At 50.8% G+C, this 25,991-nt stretch overlaps 1 protein-coding gene across 2 annotated transcripts in view; it reads right to left on the bottom strand.

Moving 5' to 3' along the window:
* Positions 1 to 25,991, bottom strand: part of fgf10a (fibroblast growth factor 10a) — a 238,236-nt gene that overhangs the window by 123,347 nt on the left and 88,898 nt on the right. Inside the window, exon 2 of one of the 2 annotated variants that reach the window (XM_085972675.1) lies at positions 24,015 to 25,204. In XM_085972675.1, coding sequence (XP_085828801.1) covers positions 24,015 to 24,303 — 289 coding nt within the window. In that variant the 5' untranslated portion in view covers positions 24,304 to 25,204. Of the gene's footprint in view, positions 1 to 24,014; positions 25,280 to 25,991 lie in introns of those variants that run through there. The other variant, XM_085972685.1, reaches the window with a different exon arrangement.

Raw genomic sequence — 25,991 nt, 5'->3', positions numbered from 1 at the left:
CGAGCGGCTCTGCAAAGGGGCCGTGCAGCGTTGTCAGGAGGAAGAGAGAGAGAGAGGGTGGAGTGCACAGGGCACGGTTGGTGCTCAAGAACAGGGCAGCGTGGAGAGGATAGAACGCGGGGAAGGAAAAGTGAGACGCGCCGAAGCTGCGGGTCGCCGCCATTACCCTGTAGAACGCTAGGAGCAGGGTGGCAGCAAGGGGAAGAAGGAAAAGCGCGGGAGGCGCCATTTTATTACATTGGGGAAGAAGGAAAAGCGCGGGAGGCGCCATTTTATTCCATTGGGGAAGAAGAAAAAGCACGGGAGGCGCCATTTTAAATCACTCAAGATGCCGAAGAGTGGCAGTATCACTGCTTTCGACAACGAGGTAGAAGACTGGACCACGTATGTGGAAAGAATTGAAGTGTACTGCAATGCCAATGAGGTGGCCAATGGAAAGAAGGCGTCGGTATTATTAAATTTGATGGGCGCGAGAACGTACGGCCTATTGCTGAATTTAATTACCCCAGCTAAACCAATGGAGAAAAGTTTTGAAGAGATTGTTAATATCTTACAGGAACACCTAGGCCTAGAAATTCACTTGGGCGAGGGCAGCTCGCTCGCGCCCAAAAGTTAGCGCTGGGCGGGGAGGTATTAGCGCACGCCGTATATTCGTCTTCTGCGCCCCAATTCGGAAGCGGGCGCTATACCAGGGTGTGCCCGCCTCCGTTTGGGGCGCTGCAACTGAATATCGGCGCGTTAGTTGCCGCAGCGCCACCCGATGCGGTGCGGCAGGCTGCGGTACTGCAGGCCTCCTCCTTCTCTTAAGGGGGAGGTGCCTGCAACGGCCGGAGCCCCGATTGCGAGTGCCGGCAAAAGAGCCCGGCACAACGGAGAAGTGCCGGGCTCCACGGAAACCAGCCGGCAATGCCGCGGGGGGGGTGGAGGAGGCCGGGGAAGGAGGTGCGGGCAGGCGGCCGCCGAAAAAGCGGCCGGCCGCACCTTCCGCTTTAAAGCGCCCCACTATGGCAGCAGGACGGCCTCGTTTTCTGGTCGCTGTTTGCGCCCGCTTCGGAGGAGGCAGGCGCAAATAAATATGGGGATCGGCGCGGTTTCGGGGCGTTACGAGCCACCGCGCACACCGATGACATCATCGGTCCCGGCGCAGCGCTAACGGCTACCGCCGCCAATACCGCTGCACTCAATTTCCGCGCTACCACCCCGCCGGCGCAAAAGACCTCTTTAGGCGCTAAGTGGGCGCAAGGCCCACTGAATTTCTAGGCCCTAAACCCTACATCGCGCTGCTGATAGCAGAAAGATTCAAGTTCCATAAAAGAAACCAGCACAAAGATGAGAGCAATGCTGACTATCTTATGGAACTATGCAAGTTATCGAAGCACTGCCAGTTCCGAGCAGGACTGGCAGACACCTTGCGGGATAAGTTTGTCTGCGGGCTCCAGAGTGAAGGAACCCAGAAACGACCACTTTCAGAAAAGGACCTGACGCTAGAACAGGCTTTCAGCGTGGCAGTATCCTATGAAGCAGCAGCACGGGGAGCTGCGGAAATACAACAGAAACCATAGGAATACAGCGCTAACGAAATGGCGTATGGAGCAGAAAAGTGCTATCGCTACGGCAGAACAACCCATGATCAGAAGGACTGCTGGGTTAAGGACAAAGTATGCAGGCAATGTGGGAAAATGGGACACATAGCAAGAGTCTGCAGATCGGGAAAGAAAACCAACACTACAAGAACTACTAAGGAAAAGTACAAGAAAGTAAAGAAATTGACAGACAGTAGTTCAGAAGATCAGGAGAGTGATAAGGACTCCGGGAGCAGGAGACTAAGTTGTCTAAAGTTACACAACGTGATCGCAAAGGAGGATCACCGAACCATTTGGGTCACCCTCATGATAGTAGGGTCCCCAGTAAAGATGGAATTGGACACAGGATCAGCCCTAACTGTCATGAATCGACGAGACTATGAGCGACTATTCTCATACATACCCTTGAAGGACACGTCCATTGTATTGAAGACATACACGGGGCAAAAAGTCTACCCCAGAGGAAAAATAAGGGTGCCAGTTGAATACAACGGTAAGGAAACACAGAAACTGTATCTATATATACTACCAGATGGAGGACCACCATTATTGGGACGTGAATGGATCCGAAAAATACAATTGGATTGGCATTCCATTCAGGCGCTAACTGTGACTGATAAAAAGGATGATGACGTCACACTTGGACGACTGTCAAAAATTCAAACTGACGCGAAAGTGGTGTTCCAACAAGGATTTGGGACTCTAAAAGGAGTAACGGCAATGATAAAAATCGAAGATAAGGCAAACCCAAAATTTTTTAAGGCCAGACCGGTACCGTACACGATCCGCCCAGCCGTTGAAGCAGAGCTGGAGAGTCTGGAGCGTTCGGGTGTGCTGTCCAAGGTGGACTAGAGCGAGTGGGCCACACCCATCATTCCTGAAATGAAGAAATCATTGAGCAGCACGCCTGGGGAACCGAAGAAAGTTTGCATCTGTGGGGACTTCAAGGTAACTGTGAACCCAGTCCTGCACACAGTACAATATCCACTTCCATGGATAGAAGATATTTTCGCCTCACTATCTGGAGGGAAACGCTTTACAAAGATTGATCTGGCCCAAGCGTATCTACAAATGGAGGTGGAAGAAGCGTCTAGGAAATACCGCACGATAAACACTCACAAAGGCCTTTACCAGTACAATCGACTGGTATTCGGGGTAGCATCAGCCCCGGCTATTTGGCAGAGGGCGATGGAACAAGTCCTGCAAGGGATCCCGGGGACCCAGTGTTATTTGGACGACATCCTGGTTACGGGCGAAAATGACAGTGAATACCTTGGTAACCTGGAGCAGGTGCTCACGAGATTACAGGAATATGGGCTACGAGCCAACCGCCCCGAATACGAGTTCTTCAGGAGACAAATCTCGTATTGTGGCCACATGATTGATGAGGAAGGGTTGCATAAGTCGCCGGACAAGATTGAGGCTGTAGTCAAGGCTCCAGCACCGGAAAATGTGTCGCAACTGAGGTCGTTCCTCGGGTTGGTGAACTACTACCATAAGTTCTTGCCGAATTTATCCACAATTCTGCACCCACTGAATGCCCTACTGCAAACTGGAGTAACATGGAAATGGAGTGATGAGTGTAAGCGTGCCTTTCAGAAATGTAAATGCCTAATCACTTCAAAAGAAGTATTGGCCCACTACAATCCAACACTACCGATTTAGTTAGCATGTGATGCGTCTCCCTACGGCATCGGAGCGGTGCTGTCACACAAATTACCTGACGGTTCAGAGAGGCCAATAGCCTTTGCGTCGCGCTCGTTAACCTCAGCCGAGCGTAACCACGCCCAGATTGACAGGAAGGCCCTCAGCCTGGTGTGGGGGGTGAAGAAGTTCAATCACTATCTGCACGGGCAGAAATTCACCCTACTGACTGATCATCAGCCCCTGGTCTCCATTTTTAACCCAAAGAAGGGCGTTCCGGTGATGACGGTGCAACGGCTGCAAAGATGGTCACTTTTTCTAGGGACACATCAGTACGACATAGAGTACAAGGGTACGAAACAGCATGGAAACGCTGATGGGCTGTCGCGCCTACCGTTGCCTACAGTAGAGGAAGCACCTGCAGTGGACCCTGTTGAGATATTCCATGCAACCATAGTCGAATGTCTACCTGTTACAAACTCAGATATAGAGAAGGAAACCCGAAATGACTCGACACTCTCTCGGGTCTATGATTTGACGGTGAAGGAATGGCTAGCACATGGCGACTCACTGTTGCCAGCATTCTCGCCAAGGAGAGAACAGCTGTCAGTGTGCCGGGGGACCTTGATGTGTGGATCCCGAGTGGTAATTCCACCCAAGTTGAGAGATAGATTGCTCAATGAGCTTCATGAGGGTCATCTGGGAGGGGTAAAAATGAAGAACCTAGCCAGGGCGTTTGTGTGGTGGCCGGGAATCGATAAAGAAATCGAGGATATGACCAAGAGATGCACAGGATGCCAGAAGGTCCAAAACGCTCCACCACAGGCCCCGCTACATCCATGGGAGTGGCCCTCATCTCCATGGCAATGGGTACACATTGATTTTGCTGGTCCATTTATGGACTCAATGTTCCTAATCGCTGTGGATGCCCATTCGAAATGGCCAGAGGTCATCAAAATGTCCTGCACCACCACGGAGAAAACTATTGCAGTCCTATGGACCATCTTCGCCAGGAATGGCTTGCCAGAGCAGATTTGCTCCGACAATGCGCCACAGTTTGTGTCAGAGGATTTTCGGAGTTTTCTGAGGAATAATGGGGTGAAGCATTACACCTCTGCCCCATATCATCCAGCCACAAATGGATTGGCTGAGAGGTTTGTTCAGACCTTTAAAAAGGCCATAAAGGCAATGCATAATGACGACATACCACTACAACACAAGGTGGATAATTTCTTGTTTGCTTACCGGAATGCGACACATGCAGTCACCAACCAAGCTCCAGCCATAATGTTCTTCAACCGAAGGCTAAGATGTCGCCTGGATTTGCTCAAACTAAACATAAGACGAGATGTTGAGGATAAGCAATTCCAGCACATCAATGAGAAGCCAACCAGGAGCTTCAAGATAGGGCAACCAGACTTGGCCCGCGACTACCGAACAGAAAAATGGCAGCCAGGAACGATATGCACACAGCAGGGACCACTAATGTACACAATGGACATTGGAGAGAGCATCGTGAGACGCCATGCTGACCAGATTCTAGAGTCACAGGAACAAGCCAAACCCATACCATGAGCAGGTGCACCCAAAGTACAGATTGCGTCTACCTCAGAAGCAGTGGTATTGGAAGCTGACGAACCAACCAATGACAATGAGCCAGAATCAACTCCGCCGCAAGAACAGGATACTCGAGAAAGGCGCTATCCAGTCAGGATCAGGAAGCCTCCTCAAAGACTGAACTTATAAATGAGTATTTCAGTTGATGTATATAGTACAGAGAAAATTGTAATTGTAATTAGTTATTATTTAGTTGTTAAATGAATGTTATGTCCTGTTTATCAAAAAGGGGAGGAATTGTTGTGTATGTGCCTTTAAGGGAAGAACTGATTCTATACTGCAGTACTGGCAGTGACCACCCCTGTATATAAAGCCATAGCAGGCTTCTGTATTTCAGTCTCAAGTTACCCTCTGTTCCAGCATTTCTGGCTGTGCAGCTGCCTCAGTCAGCAGGAGGAGAAGGAGCAGCCAAACCAGGAGAGTGGAAAGTGGTGGTCTCCTGACCAGGAAGAGGAGGATATCGATAGACCACCACCACCTCCACCTCCACCATCATCACAGCAACTGAGGTGCCTGGAGAGGGAGGACAGAGGAGGAGAAGGAGAAGGGAGGCCAGCAACAACACCAACCAGGGGAGAGGCCTTTCCATTACTGCCTCCCCAAATTGGCCTCCACTTCAGGAGATGGAGAGAGGGGAGAGAAACAAGCAACAACCACCAACTGTTTGGAAGGAGGGAAGAACAACATAATCTTTCAGGTGGGTGTTATTTGGTGCACTCTCCCAAAGACTTTGTATTTTAGGTGGGGGGAGAAAAGAAGAAACAAGGCCGGATCATCAAGGGGTGTCTGTGTGTGTGTGTGTGTGTGGCTCTTGTTAAAAACTAGGCCACACACACCACTAATAAGCACCCCTTCAATTGCCTGACCTGGGACAGCTGGAGCTGCCTAGGTGAAGTCCAATTACATCGTTAAGACCTGGTGTGGGACTGAGCCTGGGGCACCTCCAGCTTTCCCAGGTGAAGACATCTTCTCCCCCTGCCAGAAGACCACCTTCAAAGACTTTAAATTCCCATGGGAGAGTGCACCCCTGCCAACACCCACCCACCCACCATCCTGAGTGGCAACCCTGCCTTTGCGGCCTCCCTCCTTCCCACCCCCCCTCTCTCTCTCTCTTTGTCTCTCTCTGCCTATTTCTCTGAGGCACCTCAATTTCATCTTTTTTTATTAATTACCTATTGAGCAGAGGGGAGAAGGCCCTTCTCCCAATTTCAATCAATAAGGGGAGAGGTGTGTCTTCATTTTAAACAGCTCCCTCTGCTCAATAGAGGACCAAAAAATACCTGAGGCCATTAACACCTTCAGGCCTGTGACTTGGGGTGAGTGTAGCCCTTATAAAAACACCCCATAATGGCGACTGCATTTTCGCCGGTGGCAGGGCCAGCCAGGACTTATGCGGGAGTGGCAGCCACAGCCACAGCTGCTCCCGCTGCTTCTGCTGCCCCGTCACCTTTTAAACTTATGACAAAAAAGCTTGGGGTGAAGAGCTACACTCACCCCACTATGACCATTGAGGCCTGCGTTAAAGCCATGGCTGGGGTTGTCGGCCCCTCAGCCATCGTCGCGGCCTCAAAAATGTGCGGGAAGGCTGTGTTCTTCCTGGGGTCGGAGTGGGCGGTGTCCCTGGCCGTCGCCAAGGGGCTCACCATGGGCGGGACCTTCCTGCCGGTGGATCCTCTCGAGGCCACCGCGCAGAGGATCGTCATCTCGAACGTCCCGCCCTATGTTCCTGGTGAGCTCCTCCTCCCCCATTTATGCCAACTTGGGGAGGTGAGGTCGAGGATCACGCCCATCCCGCTCGGCTTCCGGGAAGCCAGCCTTCGCCACGTCTTCTCCTTTCGGCGCCAGCTGTTTATCCAGCTGGCGCGGGAGGAGGACACTGACGGGGCGTTCGTCGTCCACCACAAGGGGACCGCCTATCGTGTCTTCTGGACGTCGGATGGTGTGCGGTGCCATGCCTGCAAGGAGGTGGGGCACAGCCGGAAAAACTGCCCCGCCTCCAAGGCCGCCAGATCATCTCGTGCGGCCGAGGCTGGCGCCGCCACCGCTCCTCCCCCCGGATCTGCCCGCGCGTTGGGAACGTCTGATGCGCGGTCGACGTCGGGGGCCGATGCCACCAAGGCCTCCGACGGTGGGGAGGGAGCGCGTCCGGCCGGAAAGAAGGCGCGGCGGAAAAATAAACACCTTAGGGCGGGTCCCCCCGTGGATGGCCAGCCCTTGCCCCTTGCGCCCCTTACACCTGCGCTCCTTGCGGAGTTACTCGGGGCAGACATGAGTGGGAGGGGCCTCGTGCCCGAGCCTGTGGCCGCAACCACCACAGCGGTAACGCCAATACCTGCGGCCGGGCTCGGGCCCGAGGAACCCGACAAACCTGCTCCGCCGGAGGGAGCAGAGGAGGAGGCCTCTGCAGACATGGAGGTCTCCCTCGCTCCCTCTGTGCTAAAAAGAAGGCGCGACCCCCTGGAAGAAGAGGAGGACCGGGAGGAAGAAGGTCCCTCCGAGCAGGGGGAGTCGTCGCCCGCCGTGGGTACTGCGCCGCCCCCCCCCCCGCTGTCGTCATCACCAGCGATCGGCAGGGGTCGCCTGTCCCTCGGGAGGCTGAGGCAGATGTGTCTGTCCGGCGCGTGACTCCCGAGAATGGGGACGAGACCCTGCCCGTGGGGGGGGTCGCGGAACAACCCGCGGCTATTGACATTTTATCGGTGCCGTTACCCCTCGCTGGGTCGGGCGGCCTGGGGTCTGGGTCGAGCGAGCTCGAGGAAAATGAGCTCACCCAATGTGACCCAGACATCTCCCAGGGGCTGCTCGTCCCAGTGGAGGTTTTAATTGAAAACACCCCATCCGCTGGGTCGGAGGCTGGTGGCGGGGAGGAGGATGGCCCCCTGGCTGCGTCTCTGGTGCCGGACGTACTGGAGGAGCTGGGAATTGTTCTCTCCCCGGTTTCTCCGGTCGTTCTGGCGTCTGAGGCCTGGGGGGGGACTCCGAACCGCTGCCGTCTTCTAGCCCGGCGCCCCTAGAGGAGCCCAGGGAGGAATCCTCTGCCGCCGATCCTGGGGGTGGGATCCGGGCGGAGGCGGGGCCAGCTGGTGTGGCCGAGCCGTTCGCTGCTCACTGCGCGACGGATGGGTCGGCCGCTGGTGACGACCCTCTGGAGGAAGGTGGGGACTCGGTGATGGGCACGGTGGACGATTTGGACTACACCGTCCACGAGGCGCTGGATGACCTCGTGCCCCTCGCCGAGTCTCCCCTCATTCCCATAAGGGAACTCCAGGACATTATGGCCACGTGCCGGGGTCGGCAAAATAAGATCCGGCTGGCCCTCGAAAGATGGTCGGAGCTGGCGCTGCTCATTGTGTCCGTCCGCGCCGCCGTTAAAATCATTGGCGCGGACGAGGGCGTGGACCCGCTCGAGCTGCATCGGCTCAGAACGTTTCTCACTGGGCTGCTGAGGAAGTGGCGGCTGACCAGCGGCTGCGCTCCCTCCCCCCGTTAGGTGTAGGTAGAGGTTGCACTATGCTTTTGACATGAAGATAACCATAGCCAGCCTCAACTTCAACGGCAGCAGGGAGGCGTGCCGCAGATTCAACAACTTCTCGGTCCTTCGGGACGGGAAGTGTGCGGTGTGTTTCCTGCAAGAAACCCACACCGTTCCGGGAAACAAAGCCACATGGCTCCTGGAGTGGCAAGGAGGGGTCAGCATGAGTCACCTCTCCAACAATTCTAGCGGGGTGGCTATCTTGCTGGCCCCGCATTTTCAGCCGGAGATCTTGGGGGTCAAGGAGCACGTGCCGGGCCGCTTGCTCCAGGTCACTGTTCGCCTGGGGGGCGTGCCGCTCCATCTAGTGAACGTGTACGCCCCTCAGACCGGTGCGCAGCAAGTGCGCTTCTTCGAAGAAACGTCCGCTCTTTTGGGCTCCGTCGATGCGGGCGAGTGCGTCATCCTCAGGGGGGATTTTAACTGCACCCTCGAGGCGAGGGACCGTTCGGGTCCCCCGCGATGCCCGGCGGCGATGGAGAAGTTGAGGGATCTGGTCGGGTCCTTCGACTTGGTGGACATCTGGCGAAATCTCCACCCCGACTCCAGCGCCTTCACTAGCGTGAGGTCTGGGGGAGGAAGGTTCAGAATCGACCGCCTCTACATTTTCCGGGCGTACGTCTCCTGCGTTCCGGCGGCTTCCATGCGGCCGGTGCCATGCATGGACCACCACCTGGTGTGGGCGGAGCTCACTCCGCTGCGCGCACTGGGGGGGGTCCGCGTACTGGCATTTTAACAACCTGCTGCTGGAGGACGCGCGGTTCCGGGTTTCGTTTTGTCGGTTCTGGGCCGACTGGAGAAGGAAGCGGGGGGGGTTTCCCCTCCTTGAGGCTATGGTGGGACGTGGGCAAGGCTCACATCCGTCTCTTCTGTCAGGAGTACGCGAAGGGGTCGACCAAGAGGCGGGAGGCCCGGGTCGGGCGGTTGGAGAAGGAGGTGCTCGACCTGGAGTCCCGTCTCGGTCAGGTCGTCGAGGACCCGGCCCTGCGGAAGGTGTACGAAGAGAAGAAGGGCGCGCTGAAGGACCTGCAGCTCGTCGGGTCCCGAGGCGCGTACGTGAGGTTGCGGATCCAGCTCCTGCGGGACCTGGACCGCGGCTCCCCCTTCTTCTACTCGCTGGAAAAACGATGGGGGGTCCGTGTGGTAAACCACTTTTATCGTTCACTATCGTTACACTATGGTTATCACTGTTTATATCGTTACACTATGGTTATCACTGTTTACACTGTTGTATCACTACACAAGGTCACCTCTTGTCATGCTGCTATACCTGGGCTGACCACAGCTGACTCCGCCCATGACTCCGCCTGCTTGCCCAGGTATAAAGGTGGTCGACTGGCTGGTATTCCTCCTTGTTGGACCCGATCACCCACGAGGGTGGGCTCTGTTATTTAGCCAATAAAAACCTATAGTTACTATCTTAACTCGTCGCTTTTCATTGGATGAATTGATAGGTATATCAATTTTATTGGCTAAATAACAGAGCCCACCCTCGTGGGTGATCAGGTCCAACAAGGCGTATTCCAGGTACTGTGCTGCGCGACCCTGGGACTCCGGCCCGACCCCGGCCGCAATACCCCTCGCACCGCCGCCTCTGGGACCTACCTCAGCGTCGGCGTCCCAGAACCGATCGGGACCGCCACCCCCGGTACCGGCTGCAACATCGGAGCCCCGCGATCGGGCCGCCGGCTGCTTCTTCTGTGGCCAGGCGAAACACCTGAGGACGCGCTGCCCTGCAAGAAACACGACTTGCTCCGATTGCCACAAGAAAGGCCACTTCGCTAAGGCCTGCAGGGGGAGAGCCACAGACGCCAGCAGTGCCTCATGCGAGTTGTGGGGGCGGCCATCTTTCATCAAGGTCACAGATGCCAGTATCCCCTCATGTGAGTCGTGGGGGCGGCCATCTTTGATCAAGGCCACCGACACCAGCAGTGCCTCATGTGAGTTGTGGGGGCGGCCATCTTCTCCGCCATTTTATTCAATCTCATGGGCGCCGCCATTTTGTCCACCACACTCGACCGCCACCTTGTCTCCAGACCCGACCACCGCCTCACCCGCAGACTACAGCAGCTCGCTCAGCCATACACTAGCCTCCGTCACACTGGACCAAGCTCGCCCGCATCACCTGTCCAAGTCCATGATGGACATCAAAGTAAACGGCCACGCCACGACCTGGCTGTTCGACAGCGGAAGCACGGAGAGTTTCATCCATCCAGACACGGTGAGCCACTACTCCCTCACTGTCCGGCCAACACGCAACCGGATCTCGATGGCGTCGAGGTCCCATTCTACAGACATCAGCGGCTACTGTGTTGTGACCCTGTCGGTTAGGGGCACGGAGTATAAAAATTTTAAACTCCTCGTCCTGCCCCAGCTTTGCGCTGCCGTCCTACTAGGGCTGGACTTCCAATCCCACCTTCAAAGTGTCACTTTGGCATACGGTGGACCCCTCCCCCCACTCACAGTCGACAACCAGCAGCCTTTAAACCGCCCACCGCATACCACCTGCGGCCTATCCACCCTCAATGTCCCGCCCCCCTCCCTGTTCGCTAACCTCACCCGCGACTGTAAACCCGTCGCCACCAAGAGCAGGCGGTACAGCGCCGGGGACAGAGCTTTTATTAGCTCTGAGGTGCAGCGTCTCCTGAAGGAGGGCATCATCGAGAGGAGCAACAGCCCCTGGCGTGCCCAGGTCATAGTCGTTAAGACCGGCAATAAAAACCGCCTGGTCATCGACTACAGCCAAACCATAAACCGGTACACCCAGCTGGACGCATACCCCCTTCCCCGCATATCTGATATGGTCAATCAGATTGCACAGTACCGGGTATTCTCCACCATCGACCTTAAGTCGGCCTATCACCAACTCCCTATCCGCCCTGAGGACCACCAGTATACCGCCTTCGAGGCGAATGGCCGCCTCTACCACTTCCTTAGGGTTCCCTTCGGCGTCACCAACGGGGTTTCGGTCTTCCAAAGGGAGATGGACCGGATGGTTGACCAGAACGGGCTGCAGGCCACGTTCCCTTATCTAGATAACATCACCATCTGCGGCCGCGACCGGCAGGACCACGATGTTAATCTGGAGAAATTCCTCCGTACGGCCGAACGGCTGAACCTCACTTACAATAAGGAGAAATGTGTGTTTAACACCTCGCGTCTCGCCATCCTCGGCTGCGTAGTAGAGAACGGGGTCATCGGCCCCGACCCCGAAAGAATGCGCCCCCTCATGGAGCTACCCCTCCCCCACTGTCCAAAGGCGCTGAAGAGAACCCTGGGGCTCTTCGCCTACTATGCCCAATGGGTGCCGAATTATGCGGACAAAGCCAGACCCCTCATGAAGTCCACCTCCTTCCCCCTGACGGCAGAAGCGTGCGCAGCCTTCTCCCTCATAAAGGGAGACATTGCTAAGGCCACAATGCACGCGGTGGATGAGTCTATCCCTTTCCAAGTGGAGAGCGATGCATCCGACTTCGCCCTAGCAGCAACCCTTAACCAGGCGGGGAGACCTGTGGCCTTCTTCTCAAGGACCCTCCAGGGCCCTGAGATCCGACACTCTTCGGTCGAGAAGGAGGCCCAGGCGATTGTGGAGGCAGTACGACGCTGGAGGCATTACCTGGCAGGCAAACGATTTACCCTCCTCACCGACCAGCGTTCAGTCGCTTTTATGTTTAATAACAAGCTGAGGGGCAAAATCAAGAACGACAAGATCTTGAGGTGGAGAATCGAGCTCTCCACCTATGATTATGATATCTTGTACCGACCTGGTAAACTGAACGAACCCCCAGATGCTCTATCACGAAGTACATGCGCCAACGCGCAAATTGATAGACTGCAGACCCTCCACAATGACCTCTGCCACCCCGGGGTCACCAGACTTTACCACTTCATTAAGGCCCGCAACCTGCCCTACTCCATCGAGGAGGTCAGGACCATGACCAGGAACTGCCAAACCTGTGCCGAATGCAAACCGCATTTCTTTAGGCCGGACAGAGCAAGCCTGATCAAGGCCACCCGCCCCTTCGAGCGCTTGAGCATCGATTTTAAGGGGCCCCTCCCGTCCTCTGACCGTAATGTGTACTTCCTCAACATCATTGATGAGTACTCCCGTTTCCCCTTTGCCTTCCCCTGCCCAGACATGACCAGTAACACGGTCATCAAATGCCTGAACGACCTCTTCGCCTTGTTCGGGTTCCCGAACTATATACATAGCGACCGGGGCTCATCCTTCATGAGCGAGGAACTTCGCCAGTTCCTACTAGCGAGAGGCATTGCTGCAAGCAGGACCACCAGCTACAACCCCCGAGGGAACGGCCAGGTGGAAAGAGAGAACGCGACTGTCTGGAAGGCCGTTCTCTTAGCCTTAAAGTCTAAGGGCCTGCCAACCTCTCGCTGGCAGGAAGTCCTCCCGGCAGCGCTGCATTCCATCCGGTCACTGCTTTGCACGGCCATTAACGCCACCCCCCATGAACGAATGTTTGTTTTCCCCAGGAAGTCGACTACGGGCACCTCGCTACCAACATGGCTGACTTCTCCGGGGCCCGTCTTGCTGCGAAAGCACGTGAGGGCCCATAAAACGGACCCCCTGGTCGAGAGGGTGGACCTCCTGCATGCCAACCCCCAGTACGCCTATGTGGCATACCCAGACGGGCAGGAGGACACAGTCTCCTTACGAGACCTTGCACCCTCGGGCACCCCTGAGACACCACCGTTACCCCCCACCACCCCCCCAAATCCACCCCAGGTAGACGGCATGCCGGAACCCCACGAGCCTTCGCCGACCACGCAGACACCAGCATTAACATCGGATACTGCATCACCGCCGCCGCTGCTGCGCCGATCAGAGAGACTTACAAGGCCTCCGGACAGACTGACATACCCGAACTGGTAGCACACTTCACCCCGCCGGACTCAAATCTAAACAAGGGGTGAATGTGGTAAACCACTTTTATCGTTCACTATCGTTACACTATGGTTATCACTGTTTATATCGTTACACTATGGTTATCACTGTTTACACTGTTGTATCACTACACAAGGTCACCTCTTGTCACGCTGTTATACCTGGGCTGACCACAGCTGACTCCGCCCATGACTCCGCCTGCTTGCCCAGGTATAAAGGTGGTCGACTGGCTGGTATTCCTCCTTGTTGGACCCGATCACCCACGAGGGTGGGCTCTGTTATTTAGCCAATAAAAACCTATAGTTACTATCTTAACTTGTCGCTTTTCATTGGATGAATTGATAGGTATATCAGTCCATAAGCAGCTCTTGGGGCTGCTGGCCGACGACGGATCACTGGTCTCGGATCTGGAGGGAATCAGTGCGGAGACCCGCGCCTATTACGGGGCTCTGTTCTCTCCGGATCTGTCCAGCGAGGATGCGCGCAGAGTTTTGTGGGAGGACCTGACGAAGGTCAGCCCGGAGGGTGCTGAAAAATTGGACACTCCGCTAAGCCTGGCGGAGCTGACCGGCGCCCTCCGCCAGCTCTCTAGGGGAAAGTCCCCGGGGCTGGACGGGCTGACCGTGGAGTTCCACAGGGCGTTCTGGGACGTCTTGGGGGGTGACTACGCGCGGGTCCTGGGGGAAAGTTTGGCGACCGGGGAGATGCCCCTCTCTTGGCGCAGGGCGGTCATTGTCCTGCTGCCTAAGAAGGGCGATCTCCGCCTCCTTAAGAACTGGCGCCCGGTCTCCCTCCTCAGCACGGACTATAAAATCTTTGCCAGGGCCATGTCTGCTCGCCTTGGCACCGTGCTGGCCCACATGATCCACCCCGACCAGTCCTACACGGTCCCGGGCCAGACCATCCACAATAACATCCATCTGGTCCGGGACCTGGTCCACCACTCCCAGAGGGCTGGTGTGTCGGTCGCCTTCCTTTCCCTGGATCAGGAGAAGGCGTTCGACAGGGTGGATCACGAGTATCTCTTTGGGACTCTGCGCGCATTCGGGTTTGGGACGCATTTCGTCGCCCGGATCCGACTTCTGTACGCCGCCGCGGAGTGTCTGATTAAAGTTAACGGGTCCTTGACGGCGCCCCTTCGCTTCTGGAGGGGGGTGCGTCAGGGATGCCCCATGTCCGGTCAGTTATATGCCATTTGCGTGGAGCCTTTCCTGCGCCTCTTGCGGAAGACGTTGACGGGACTGGCTCTGCAAGGGCCGGGTGTGGAGGTGGTCCTCTCAGCTTACGCTGATGACATGCTCCTCACGGTCACGGATCCCGCTGACTTGCGGAGGATGCGGGAATGCCAGCAGATTTACTCGGACGCCTCCTCCGCCAAGATCAACTGGGAGAAATGTTCCGGACTCCTGGTGGGTCAGTGGCGGGTGGACTCCCTGCCGGAGGAGTTCAGGCCTTTCGCCTGGAGCACCATGCACCTCCTCTATTTGGGAGTCTACCTTAGCCCTGCCGAGGACGCCTGGCCGGCGAACTGCCAAGAGCTGGAGGCCAAAGTCACCGCTCGCCTAGGACGCTGGACAGGACTGCTCCGAGTGTTGTCCTACAGGGGTTGAGCGCTGGTCATAAACCAGCTGGTGGCCGCCATGTTGTGGTACCGGTTGGTCACTTTGATCCCTCCCCCTGCGTTTGTTGCCAAGATGCAGAAGAAGCTCATCGACTTCTTCTGGGACAAAAGGAAGCACTGGGTCTCTGCCGCGGTTCTGTGTCTCCCGCTTAGGGAGGGCGGTCAGGCACTGGTGTGCCTTCGCACCCAGGCTGCGACTTTCCGTCTTCAGATGCTGCAGAGATACCTGTACGTCGAGAATCCTCCGAGATGGTGTGTGCTGGCGACGTTTTTCTTCCGCCAGCTGCACGGCTTCAATTACGACACGCAGCTCCTGTTCGCGAAAGTGGACGGCAGGCGTGCCGGCCTGCGGGAGCAGCCTGTCTTCTACCAGGAAGTGCTATGGGTTTGGAACTACGTCGCTTCCAGCCGGAGCTCTCCCCCGTCAGGAGCGGCGGCTCTCCTTCGGGAGCCGCTGCTCAGGAATCCGCACATCCACGAACGCGGGTTCGGGCGGCTGGCGGAGGGCAGGGCTGTGCTTGGCAAGGTGACCAGAGTCGGGGACCTGCTCGATGGCGGAGGAGCGGGCTGGATGGCGCCGGAGGAGCTGGCGCGCGCCTGTCCTGGGCCAACGTCCGGCTCGCGGTCGAAGCCATCGAATCGGTGAAAGCGGCACTGGGCCCCGACTCCACTAGGTGTATCGAGGCGGCTCAAGCCCGTGGGGCGATCCCGTCCGAGCTTACCCCCGTTCGGACGGAATTCCTCATCGGCGCCCGGCCCCGAAACTCCCCTCGGGAACCGGCGCCTCACAACTTGAGCCGTCTCGAGGAAATACCCTCCGTGCCTTTTCATTCCGCGCGGAGGGGTTTCCTGTACGGGCTGCTCCTGCACACTCTCCACTTTGCCATCTTCGTCTACTGTCCGGACACGCCTTGGCGTGGCGTCTTGCCGACTGGCGGTGGTGGAGGTCCCCAATGGAGGGCTCTCTACGCGGGAGTCCTCCCTTGTTCCATCGGGGACTTGGCTTGGAGGGTGTTGCATGGAGCGGTCCCGTGCAATAAGGTTTTAAGTAGGTTCACGGACTCCCAGGCCGCCTGCATTTTTTGCGGCCTGGAGGAGTCCGTGTTTCATGTTTATATGGAGTGTGAGAGGTTGCAGCCCCTCTTTCACTACTTGAAGGGGCTGCTCCTCGATTTTTGGTTGCGCTTCAGTCCCACGCTCTTGATCTACGGTCACCCGGTGCGAAGGGGAGCGGACAGGTTGGAGGACCTCCTTGTGGGCCTGCTCCTGGGCCTGGCTAAAAGAGCCATCAATTGGTCCAGGCAGCGGGCAGTCGAGGGGGTCGTCCAGCCGGATTGCGTGCCTCTCTTCCGCGGCCATGTTCGCGCCCGGGTGGCCCTGGAGATGGAGCACGCGGTGTCCGCCGGCGTGCTTGAGTATTTCTGCGACCGGTGGGCGCCGCGGGGACTGGAGTGCATTATCAACCCGGAAAACCAAATTTTAATTTGATTTGTTAAGTTTTAGTTGAACTTTTGTTTATTTACAGTCCAATTGGGTTTTTTTTGGGCCCAAATAAAAGAGTACCCTCTGTTCAAGTAAATACCTGTTTTATTGTTCTCCTGCAGTCTGAGTATTATTGATCCTTGGACACTACAGAGCCAAGCATGAGTCCTTAAGGGACACTGGGGGTAATGGTGTGGGGGTGGGGCAAAAAACCATTGCTATGGATGCTCTTAATGCGATTAGGTAGATAGACGTGAAACCAAGGAAGGGCAGACCTATGGAGCAGGCAACAGCAGTCAGTCACCACAGAGGGTTGACCCACATCCAGGACTCTTTTTAATGCAGAATCCAAGGAGGTCTCTGGCCATCACAAATCCAGCAGGCGGTCAGTGCAAATCTGCAGCCAGGCAGCACACTTAGTCCTGCCACAAGGAATCACTTAGAAGGAGTAGGAGCTTAGTTATCCCACATCTAAAACAAAGTACCAAGCACAAAGGAGCAACCTATTTCTAACTCAAACTGCCTACATTCTCACACTACATAAAAGAAGAAATAAATGATAACTTGAACATTGTGCTGAGTATTTATTTGTTATTGGTTACAATATAGCAGGAGTGCAGTATTAAGTGGTGGTCGATGTTTTTTGAAGAACTGAGTATGAAAATGTAGGAGAGGATGGTTTGGGTCGAGTTACTTGGCAGATGTGGTTTGCCCACAGAACAAATGGTGTAGCTGTGGTATTCCTTAGAAGCCACCTGGAATTTGTGCCTGGTGCACCAGTTTTCCTCGCTCTATGGCAGGTATGACCGCTAATTTCTCTTTGACATTTCCACCACTTACTCTGCCATTGCTCTGATATCACCCCTGTGCTCGCTGACCGAGATTGACTCCTGGTCTGGCAAAGCCTTGATTTTAAAATTCTCATCCTTGTATTCAAATCCATCCATGGCCTCATCCCTCCCTATCTCTGTAACCTCCTCCAGCCCCACTACCCTCCGAGATGTCTGCACTCCTCCAATTCTGGCCTCTTGTGCATCCTGTATTTTAACCGCCCCACCATTGGCATCCATGCCTTCAGCTGCCTAGGCCCTAAGCTCTGGAATTCCCTCCCTAAACCTCTCCATTCTCTACCTCTCTCTGCTCCTTTAAGATGCTCCTTAAAGCCTACCTCTTTGACCAAGTCCTGGAACTCCCTCCCTAACAGCACTGTGGGAGTACCTTCACCACACGGACTGCAGCGGTTCAAGAAGGCAGCTCACCACCACCTTCTCATGGGCAACTAGGGAAGGGCAATAAATGCTGGCCTTGCCAGCGATGCCCACATCCCATGAACGAATAAAAAAAAAAGTCTGTCCTAATACCTCCTTATGTAGCTCAATGTAAAATTTTGATTGATAATCACTCCTGTGAAGCACCTTGGGATGTTTTACAATGTTAAAGGTGCTATATACAGTAAATGCAAGTTGTTGTTGTTGTTGACATCCTGGTCATTGAGCTGCATGCTGAAGCCTCTTTTCAAGGTAAAGTTATGGAGCCTGCAGCAGATGACAATTATTCTGGACGGGGGTCTGTAGTGTAAGGCTCCCCCCGTTCAAATCAGACATGTGAAGCACTGCTTCAAGACACCAGAGTTATGTTTGATAATCATTCTGGTTGTGGCATAAGCCTCATTGCAATTGCACTCTGGCTGTGGTTGACACATGAGTGTCATATGCCATCACTGCATATGGTATGACGCCACTTCTGATTTCCCTTCAAATAAAGATAGCCCAAATGATTGCTTTCAAATAAATGCATCAGACATACCAACCATCAGTGTTTTGCACTGAAGTTAGGGTTTTGAGCTCAGTTACCCTGGTGAGGGGACAGGATGGGAAATGGTTAGGAAGGAGAGGGCTACATAAGGAGGTATTAGGACAGACTTTTTTTTGTTTGTTCATAGGATGTGGGCTAAGTTACATACCATTTCCACATTGGGATTTAAAAATCCATTTGGGGCCATATAGTGCGCAACCTTCTCCACAGGGGCCTGATTAACAATATGGGTGCAGCTGATGACCATCTGCACTCTGGGAAAGCCAGCATCCTGTAAAATTACCTTCCCATGATACTATTATCGTTTAGTGCTCAAATGGATGTAGCTGAGTATCTACAGTCTCTTTGACACTGTAGCTGTCCCGAGTGCTCGTACTGGAAGCAGTCCAATGCATCGGAATTCGATGGCCACTTGCTGTGCAGCCTGTAATTTGTGGCTCTGTCAATGGCTCCCCAGCTGCCTTAGACACATCTCAACAAAAACAACAACTTGCATTTGTGTAGTTTATTAAATGTATAAAATGTCCCAAGGCGCTTCACAGATAGGCACATGGGTTTTGGTCCAGGAAAACAAGAGATAGTGGGGAAAGGATTTGTGAGGAAATTCCAGAGAATCCCAAGCAGCTGCAGGCTCTGCCACCAATGGCAGGGCAAATGAAGGGGGGAATGTTCAAGAGGCCGGAGTCACAGGAGTGGCGTGTATGGGTGGGATGAAGGGCCGGAGGAGGTTGCAGGGATAGAGTGGGGTGGGGTGGGGGGGGCGGGGGGTGGATTTAAAGACAAGTACAAAAATTTTACATTTATGGTCTTGGGGGATGGGGAGCCATTGTAGATCAGCGAGGATAGGAGTGATGGAAAAGTGTAACTAGTGTGGCACTCCAGCAGAGTTTTGGACAAGTTGGAGTTTATGAAACACAGAGTGTCATCACCACCTAACTGTGTCCGGTACAGGAACCCAGGTGCGGTGCATGGTGGCAGGACTTGTCGGTACACTACCCTTGCCAACTGACGTTACGAAGATGCCTTACCTGCCCTTGCTTGCCCTTCTAAGTCCAGAGCACTGAATGAGGTCCCCTGAGCGGCTACAATTTGGAAACAAGGTTTGAATTTACTCACCTTTAAATGAAAATTCCAGCTTTCTTAGTACAGCTTCTCTATTAACTCTTGTTCCATCTGAGCGAGCTTAATGCACCTTACCAGTGATGGGTAACTGCAACAATGTAGGCGCAGTCCCCTTAAGTACCTTATCTGATGCTTAATTGTCCTACTCCAATGATTTGGGTACAATAATGCTTGCACTTGACTTTTGCCCTCTCGCAGTTAGTGTCAGGAAACATATGGTAAGAGAGGGTATACGGCACTCCTGATATTTTCTGGTCAATTGCCATTAGCGTAAAACTTTAAACCAATAGCAATTTCTAGACTGTTGTTGCTGGGTTAAAGAAACTCATATGGCCAAAAATAATTTGGTTTTTCAGAGATACCTCCTTGAACTCCATTTATATCAAAATGTTCTCTCCAGATACGATTTTGAAGCTTCCTCCGAAGGTAAAGCATCACAGCGCCAAATATAAATCACTGCCATTGGCAACATTTACTGTTGGGACAACTATTTTGTTCTGCCTCTCAACCTTTCTATATAGATGAGCAGTGCAATTTCACATTCTGGCCTGTTAGATCTCCTCCTGATATTGTGAAAGGCGTCAGAAGTGTAAGTTTGCACATATGACTTTAGAGCTACACATGCACAAGTTCCTTTTAGATACATCCTGGACTTTAGATTAGAATTAAGTGCCTTGAGACATTTTATTACGTTAAAGGCGCTATATAAATACAAATTGTTGTTGTTGTAGATTAACCGTGAACAGCACGGTGGCATAGTGGTTAGCACTGTTGCCTCACAGCGCCAGGGACCCGGGTTCGAATCCGGCCTCGGGCGACTGTCTGTGTGGAGTTTGCACATTCTCCCCGTGTTTGCGTGGGTTTCCTCTGGGTGCTCCGGTTTCCTCCCACAGTCCAAAGATGTGCGGGTTAGGTTGATTGGCTATGATAAATTGACCCTTAGTGTTAGGGGGATTAAATACGTGGGGTTACGGGGATAGGGTGGGATATGTGTTGGTGTAGGGGTTACGGGGATCGGGTGGGATATGTGTCGGTGCAGGCTCGATGGGCCGAAATGGCCTCTATCTGCACTGTGGGGTTTCTGTGATTCTGTGAATATATAAGTCTTGTGCATGAGCAATTGTTTTGGTATTGGTGCCTCTCTCAGATTCCACCTTGCAGAATAACTAAGGTGAATTTGGAACACAAACTGGAATATTTCCACTAGAAGCAGTTCTGCAAGATAAATTAGATATTAATCTTCGCACACCTTGTCTGAGTGTGAGTGACTCTGTGAGTACTTTAAAGAATGAACCAATTACTCCATTAGTACTTGAGTGGAGTTGCCCTGAAAATAGAGTTACTGTGTTAATAACAACTTTGCTCCAGTTTTAAAACATTTTGCCAAACCACTTTCTCCATTCTACTCCTTATTGTATACCAACCTGTGTTTGTCATTTTTGCTGATATCCTTTCAATTTCATGTTTATTTCTGTTCCCACCCTTTAACAATGCCTTACACCTATCCTATAGGTTAGCGAAACATACTGTGGGTTATGCATCAACTGCAGTCACGAAGGTGGGTGGACAAGCAACCTGTGCCTAGGCCTCCAAACTAAACTGAAGTAATTAGTCCCTCATTATTATAATAGATAGGACTTCAAAACAGTACACAGATTGTATCTTTATTCATAAAGGTAATGTTTCCTATAACACTCATAATTAAAGAACTAATTTGATGTTCATTTCTGAGTAAAATAATGCTGCTTTGAACCACACGCTAGGAAGTAATTGAGATAGGCCAGGGACAACTGCACCTCCGCATTTCCTTCGCTGTTGGGGAAGTGTCTGGTATTAGCACTCTAACCACCACCGCCCCCCCCCCCCCACCCCATACAAAGCCAATATTGAGACTGGGGATGTCAGCTACTTGGAGGATTAAATCTGCAGCCAGGTTTAATCTAGGATTGCCTCTTAATCATTTTTCACCAGCTCAGCCAAGTTTTTGAGATTGTTGTTTCTTGATAATTTTAACATGTCAATACGGTGGCCATTTAAAAAAATATATTGCTTGGCATGTGAGAAATCAGCCACTTGGTAACGCTACCAAAAGCTAGTCATATTACTGGAAGAGGCATTCTATGTTTAGGTTGTCTCACAATTTATATAATAAATTACAACTGCAATTGAGTCGAATAACAAAACTTTTGCTAATTGTTATGTATATTAGAATTATAATTAATTTAACTGGAGGTATTTTTTATTCATTATTATATGGTCATAAGATTAAAAAATACAAAAGTTGAACCTTTCCTCAAAAAGGCAATCAGTCCTATAATATTATAATTAAAGAGCTAATTTGTAGCTTATTTCGAATAAAAGTAGCCCCAAGCATATCATTCAGGTTTGAGAAGTGATACCAAGGTCTTAGGTTAGAAACCACAATAAGGCATCAATTTGGAGGGATGGCATAGGTGCGACAAGACTTTGTACCCTTGTAATTACAAAGCATTAAGACAACATCTCAATGACACTATACTTGTGTTAAAATAATGATCCTAGCCAATAATTATGATAATGCCTTAAGTGTCACACAGTCACCCATCACTCCAGAGCCCATCATTTTTGCTCATTCGCTTTATGTTGCTGCCAGTGTTACTAAAGGTCATGAACTGAAAATCTCTTTCCAGGTTATGTCAAAAGTTTTAAAATTCAGAAATTAAAGATAATGTGTATCAATGCCTCATCATTTCACTTAAAATGACTCTCATTTGACACTATTTTCTGTGTTTCTTTCATCCTGGTCCTTGGCGAGGATTGAAATGATGTATTTTCTAAACACCTCACTACAACTTTATTGGAATCTTTGAGGAAAATATTCCATACTTGAAAAGTTAACGATCCTTGAAGTACAGCAGATTCAAGTTGGGTGCAACACTTTTATTTTGCCTTGCAAGATATTCAAAAATGCATTTTGATTCCATTCTAACATTTTTGTTTAACTTACTATGAAAGAGACTGAAAAAATTAACTGAAAACTGATATTAATTTAAATTCTAATATATTTTCTATACCCCAGTGGCCACTGTTGCATAACTGATTATAAGCCTATGATTACAAGCTTAGCTAACCGCAGACTAAATATGATTGAAGAGGTGGCTTATTCAGACTCAAGAGTCATAAATTCATGGAGCAAATTGCCACCAAGTGTGGCGAGTGCTGGGTCATATGATCACTGACACAAGGAATAGACACGTTTCTGATTAGGGAGTGGAAGGATACAGACTTACTGTTGTTACAGGAAACAAATAAAACAGCCTGTCAACGACACAATCACAGAATGTTGGCAAACTCTGAAATGAGCTGGATAGACTGAATGGCCTTTTCACATTTCACAGTCTTAATATGTTCCTGCTGTTGAACAACAGGAACAGAAAACATATTTAATAACCTTGAAAGTTACTGTAGTATGGATTTTAATTCAGACCAATTCCGATTATTGGTTAAAAGTGATTATTAGTTAAAAAATAAATGATCAGTTCGTCCATTTTGCATTTTATTCTGATAAAGCAAGACCCGAGAGTGAAAAATTAATCTCTCTCTTCCCGATGCTGTTTAACCTACTGTGCGTGTTCAGAATTTTCTTTTTCTATACTGTGTTTAAACTGAAAACAGTTTTTAAGATGCAGTTTCATTAATAAGTAATCGTACATTTTTCCTCCACTCCTTTATTTATTATGCAATAGTGATTGTATACTTAAGAGATTCCAGAACACAGAAATAAGACTTGTGCATTTTGGACATTATGAAACAAATATGGACAGATGGGGCCAAAGAGACCACAATTAATCTAATCTGGTCTCATGGTAAATGTTACTCTTGCGAAGGAGAGGAAAGATGCCAAAACATTGACACTGATAACGTCAGATGTTATGTTGAAATAAAAAAGAAATCTTCCATTTAACTAACTGAATGCCACATTTTTCTTCCAGTTTTTAAGACACTAGAGACTTTAAACTAAATCTTCACTGTTTAATACAAGACTCACGCAGAAGGAAAACATGACGATTTTAAAAGGATTTATTCTTCAAATAAACTGAAATGTACTGTATTTGTATTGGGGTATATTTTGCTGATCGTAGCGTTTAGAAGCTTAAAATGCCACAAAGGAATATGACAAGAACTCATAAAATTACAGAATACCACAAGGATCCACAAAGTGCCACATATGTTACTGACAATACAGACATGGAATAGTATCGAGTTACCAGCAAGAAGGCATCGGAGAAGACAAATAGCTGTAGTGATGCCTTAACTTTGCCTCTTAAACTGCAATCACTCAAAGCAACATGCGGGAAAAGAAATCAAAAACAGAACCAGGCACTTTTTTTTAAACTTGTAAAAGACTCAATGTCCTTAACTTTGTATAAAATGGCTTCAATGGCACTCAGTAATTATTTTAAGGCTTTGGTAGCAATTTAGAGATCCCTTGGATAATATTAACTGCTATAAAAGAAAATCATTATGCAACAATCATCCCAGCAATTATGCAAGAACTACTAATAACAGGCAACCATTCATGCTTTAAAGCTCCTGCTTGAAGCATGCAAGAAGTCTGTATTTATGAAGCAATGTGTTATTGCTAAAAAAAAATCAGCTGTTCCAATTTTTTAAAATAAAACTAACATTTAGAAGAAACGGAATGAGGATACTCACTGAAGGGACAGTTTTCCTTCTTTGTTCCGCCGACCTTGCCATTCCTATCGATCTTGAGAAAGTACTTGGTGAAAGAGAACAGCTTCCTCCACCGCACATCTCCTTCCAGGTACTTGTAGCTGCGCACATGCCTTCCCAGGCTGGATGAAGAGCTTGTGATATTTGGAGACAACATATCTCTGCTGATGTCATTGCAGCCAACAGACAAAGAACAGATGAGGAAGAGGAGAAAGACATAAGCCAGGTGTGTAAAGGCTGAGGCACCCTTTGTCAGTATCCATTTCCACATTGTACTGAAGCTCTTGGCACTAGAAAAAGTCTGATAAAAAGAAACATACTGGAATGCCAAGGACACTTATGCAGCAGGTTGAGAGTTTGTTGCTGGTCTTCTCTGTCTGACCTCTGTTATCCTTTGAATGAAGTTCATCAATATCCATAGCTCAGGTGATGAATCATCTCCAGTGTGGGATCTCTTTTACCACCTTCCAAATTTTGCAGAATTACTGTGCTCCTCAAGTATTCCTTCAGTGTGTTTTCTTTATTCGTTTGGTCACATAAGGATTTTTTTGTGAATGCCCTTTTCTGAGAACTGGTTGATAACGTAACTCCACAAAGGTGTACGATGTGCTGCAGCGACCTGACTTTGTCTTGGCTACGGCACACAAAGCTGGTTTGAATCTGTTGAAGACACCCGACAGCTCAAGGGAAGCTGGTGTCTTTGAAGAGACAGAAGTGTTTTGCCTCGAAGTAAACAGGTCAAAGCCTGGTGAAAAATGTCAGTGATTACCACGCTGAGGTGGGATGTGCTTACCGCAGTGGTCAGCCTGTTATGGATCAGGCAGCAGTGGACATCTGAAACCATGTACTGGAAGAAAATTCCTTCTGAGGGAACTATGCAGATCACTGATTGTAAGCCTTCTGGAGCTTTCAGCCTTGCTAATTGCCGTTACTGTTCCTCTTTCCTCTGAAAGCCGGCCACCAGCATGGGTTGTATAGTCATGCTTTACTAATCTCACTCTCTTCCGGGCTGAACCCAACTCCCTCTAGGGAGCCCCTTTGGACTTGCTTTCCAGCGTGGGCTTTTTTGGCAGCGAAGTACTTGAGAGCCACCTGGAGCCTTGCTGCTTTCTGACTGTTCCTGCACATGTGAAGGAGACCAGTCTGCAGAGTCCTGCAAACCAGATTATATACTGGTCAGGAAGAGCAGAAAGACACAATTAGTTTCTTTTTTAACCTTTGCCAGCTTTGAAGGAGGTCCTAATTTAATGAATCATCTGCTCTTTGCTTCCGTAGAAGAAACAAAGTGTTCACACTTCTAGTCACTGCTTTTTTTCTTTTTTAACCATGTAAGGTTTCCTGTCTGTTTAAGAGCTTCTTATGCTCACAGGATTAAAGAAACTTCAGTAAACAGTTTGTAATTGCTAACATGAGTCATTCTCTAAGTTACGTATTCTCTTCAAAGCTCATGCATTTTGTATTATTACAAATGTTTTTATCATAAATCACAAGTCTGTCTCTTTTCTGTTTAACAAACTGCAAAACATGTAGAAACCACATTTTTCTAAGGCACTTTGTGATGCTGTCTATATTATAGATCACAATACACATTTATGAGTCATTCAAAAATTCTAGACTTATTTTCTCCTTTGTCTTTCAATCTCATCTACTGCGCCAGTATCGCAGCGTCCCTCAGTGTCCGACTGCATTGTATTATTGGGTCACCTACTGGATTAATTTGAGAAAGCCTGAGAAAAGTTCCAGAGTAAAGATGCACTATGTAACGGAATTCAATCTCTCCCAATAGATTCAAGTCACTAACATAAATGTATGAATGTAGATTATATCTCTGTAATGAGGCCCGATTCATACTCAGTTACTTCAAAGGACTGAAATTCTACCTCCCTCTTAGTGGCAACAATCAGACCTTAATAGACTCCATTATTAATTGTTTCTGTGTCCTATTTGAAAAAAGGATTG

Source organism: Somniosus microcephalus, chromosome 2, assembly GCF_052327205.1.
Source record: "Somniosus microcephalus isolate GS21.2 chromosome 2, FLI_Smic_1.0, whole genome shotgun sequence".
Lineage (NCBI taxonomy): Eukaryota > Metazoa > Chordata > Chondrichthyes > Squaliformes > Somniosidae > Somniosus > Somniosus microcephalus.
Note: the sequence above shows the minus strand (reverse complement) of the source record. Positions and strands in the feature narration are given on the sequence as shown.